General features: G+C 35.1%; 1 protein-coding gene across 1 annotated transcript in view; it reads left to right on the plus strand.

Annotated features, from left to right (window-relative positions):
* Positions 1-3,483, plus strand: part of PPM1A (protein phosphatase, Mg2+/Mn2+ dependent 1A) — a 55,710-nt gene that overhangs the window by 40,666 nt on the left and 11,561 nt on the right. The window contains exons 2-3 of the mRNA XM_027842846.1: positions 738-1,591; positions 3,425-3,483. The exon at positions 3,425-3,483 is cut by the window's right edge and continues 21 nt beyond it. Of these exons, the coding sequence (XP_027698647.1) occupies positions 758-1,591; positions 3,425-3,483 (893 nt within the window). The 5' untranslated portion in view covers positions 738-757. The remainder of the gene's footprint in view (positions 1-737; positions 1,592-3,424) is intronic.

Consider the following 3,483-nt stretch of genomic DNA (forward strand, 5'->3'; position numbering starts at 1 on the left):
TGTGTGTGTGTGTGTGTGTGTGTGTGTGTGTGTTTTGTGGGGGGGGCTGCTTTTAATTGCTTACAAGGTCTAGCCCAGTTGACATCAGGCTCGAAGTCATACTCTCCCTGCCTTGACTAGATGAAATTTGAATACCATGGGAAATTAGCATATTGTTATGCCATTTAAAATCTTAGATGCAGAGTTTATAGCATTGTCCAATAGTATTCTTACTTGATAGTAGAGGTCTGGAGTTTATATCCCAGTCAAACCTCAGAGGCAGCAAGAGGTAAGCAGCATGGTGAAATAGAAAGAATACTGGACTCAGACTCAGACCCTAAGTTACAATACCGTTAACTAACTTTGTAATCTTGGGCAAGTCACTTAACCTACCCACTATTGATTTTCCTCATCTGTGAAATGAGGAAACTGGACTAATTTGATCTCAGTATCTAGTAATACATGAATTTGGTGCTAATTTCCTATGCTTTGAATACTTCCCGTCTCCTCCCCTAATCATGATTAGTTAGACCCACTTCTGTAAAGCCATACACATCTCTCCTTTCTCCCTCTTTAATCTTGAGGGTTCAAATAAGGAGCCTGGTGGTTCTACAATTTAAAAAAACACAAGACCCCAGTCAGATTTAGAAGTTTCTTTGCAAGAGCTATTATTTAAAATCAAACTGTTGGGTGAATATTTTGTTTGTAAGGGCAGTTACTGGTTGGATTTCTTAACTGTATTTTCTCTTCTTCCTCAGAACTAAAGCATCAAGACATAATGGGGGCATTTTTAGACAAGCCAAAGATGGAAAAGCATAATGCCCAAGGTCAAGGTAATGGGCTACGTTATGGGCTAAGCAGTATGCAAGGTTGGCGAGTTGAAATGGAAGATGCACATACAGCTGTGATTGGTTTGCCAAGTGGACTTGATGGATGGTCATTCTTTGCTGTGTATGATGGGCATGCTGGTTCCCAGGTTGCCAAATACTGCTGTGAGCATTTGTTAGATCACATCACAAATAACCAGGATTTTAAAGGATCTGAAGGACCACCTTCTGTGGAAAATGTCAAGAATGGAATCAGAACAGGTTTTCTGCAGATTGATGAACATATGAGAATAATATCAGAGAAGAAACATGGTGCAGACCGAAGTGGGTCAACAGCAGTGGGTGTCCTGATTTCTCCCCAACATACATATTTCATCAACTGTGGAGACTCAAGAGGTTTACTTTGTAGGAACAGGAAAGTTCATTTCTTCACACAAGATCACAAACCAAGTAATCCTTTGGAAAAAGAACGTATTCAGAATGCAGGTGGTTCTGTAATGATTCAGCGTGTGAATGGCTCTCTTGCTGTTTCTAGGGCACTTGGAGACTTTGATTACAAATGTGTCCATGGTAAAGGTCCTACAGAGCAGCTTGTCTCACCAGAGCCAGAAGTCTATGAAATTGAAAGATCAGAAAAAGATGATCAGTTCATCATCCTCGCATGTGATGGTATCTGGGATGTTATGGGAAATGAAGAGCTCTGTGATTTTGTAAGATCCAGACTTGAAATCACTGATGACCTTGAGAGAGTGTGCAATGAAGTAGTGGACACCTGCTTATATAAGGTAGCTAGACTTTTAAAAATAGAGAAGCTATTTCATGTTATCTTAGTTACAACACTTTGTTTCAGTTTAGAATCCATGCCTCTGAGAAATTGTTTATAGCATAGTTTGGGACAATTATCACCAACTATTAATGTTTTTATTTCAGAACACTGTCAATAGATAAAAAAGTGTAGAACCATAATTTGCAGCAGTGATAGTAGAGTGTTTGGTTCTTAATAACTATACTTACTTAGGTGTTTTAATCATATGTAAAAGCTTTACTTTTCATATAGCAAATAAACCCTGTGATTTGTTACCAGCATTTTAGTAGGTAGCCTCAGATAAAAGAATTATGACTGGCCAAGTTACATTAATATCTATTAAAAGCAGAGACTAAACTTGATTCAATGAAAAAGAAAAGCATTTTTACTTGTTCATTTTATTTTGTCATCTTGATATCTTTATATTGACATAATAAAATTATTTCAGACTTCTCAGTTGGATTTTGTGGGTATCAATGGTTTTTACTAGTGATTTTGCAGATTTTACTTTTAAAATACAGATTTTACAAAACTATTCTAATATGGTATGGGATTTTCTTTTGTCATACAAAAGCAAATCACTAGAATTTTTTTTTGAAATATTAACCTAGGAGCAGTGTGGTGTAATGGTTAGAGGACTGGCCTTGGATTTAGGAAGATTTTGGTTCAAGTCTTCCCTTTGAAATATACTGACTCCGTGATCCTGGACAAGCCACTAATTTCTCAGTGCACAGAGGCAACTCTCCAAGATAGTACATAGAGTTTCTTCACCTGGAGGAAGTTCCCTATTCCAAAGAAATCACAGATCTAGACAAATCAGATACACACACTGCTTGCTCTAATTGATCTTTGCTTTAAAATACTTAAACAGCTAACCAAAATATTAGTGATTTTTTGATTTTTGTGTGTGTAGTATGTAGTAATTTTGATTATTGATTTTTTTAAAATAACACCTGATGGTGTGTATAACTCTTGATTATGGGTTTTTTACATCTGATTGAACAGTTATTTATTTTGGAGTCAGGATTTGAATTCATATCTCATTTTGACAATGGGCATGTTGCTTAATCTCTCTAGGTCTCAGTATCCTTATCTATTCTATTTAGAAACTAGTCAATGTATAAATTACCATGTTCCCCACATCTTGAAGTATTTTCAAGGGTATTCTGCCTAACATTTACCTATTAAGAACCATTTTTCACATGTAACAAAATTGAATACTTTTATTTAAAAATTTTAAAAATAATGATAGTTGTGGTGAGGAAGTCTCATTAAAAAGTTATAAATCAGTTTTTCAGTTTTTAGTTTTCTGTCATCAAATTTTTAACCTCTGTATTTTGTGAAGTTGGTTACAAATTTCACCAGACTTATAGTAACATTTATGTGTCAACAAAAAAGATCTTCACATTTATATGTGAATCCATATCAAGTCTCATTATAAGGAATGCTAATAGGCTAAGTTCTTTTCTGATACTAGAATTTTCTTGAATGGAGTGTGAAATTTTCTTTTATCCACTATTGTTTAAAGTAAGTAAGCCATAAGTAGGAACTTAGAAATCTTTTCATATTATAAAAATTTTTAAATGATTAGTTTTAATGGGACTTAATCTGTAATGCTTTTTGCCATGTCTCTTAGGGTGTTTTTGAGGGGGGAGAAAGATTACTAATGCATACAAAGAATAATTTGCTTTCTTTGTTTTGAATATAATTACATTGACATGGTAGTAAAGTTTTATAGGATTGTGAAAAGGTTACAAAGGAGGGAGGGTGGGAAGGAAACCAGAATATTTTCTCAAACTCTTTTCTCTCCCAGGGAAGTCGAGACAACATGAGTGTGATATTGATCTGTTTTCCAAGTGCACCAAAAGTATC

Source organism: Vombatus ursinus, unplaced genomic scaffold (assembly GCF_900497805.2).
Source record: "Vombatus ursinus unplaced genomic scaffold, bare-nosed wombat genome assembly UNPS02014893.1, whole genome shotgun sequence".
NCBI lineage: Eukaryota > Metazoa > Chordata > Mammalia > Diprotodontia > Vombatidae > Vombatus > Vombatus ursinus.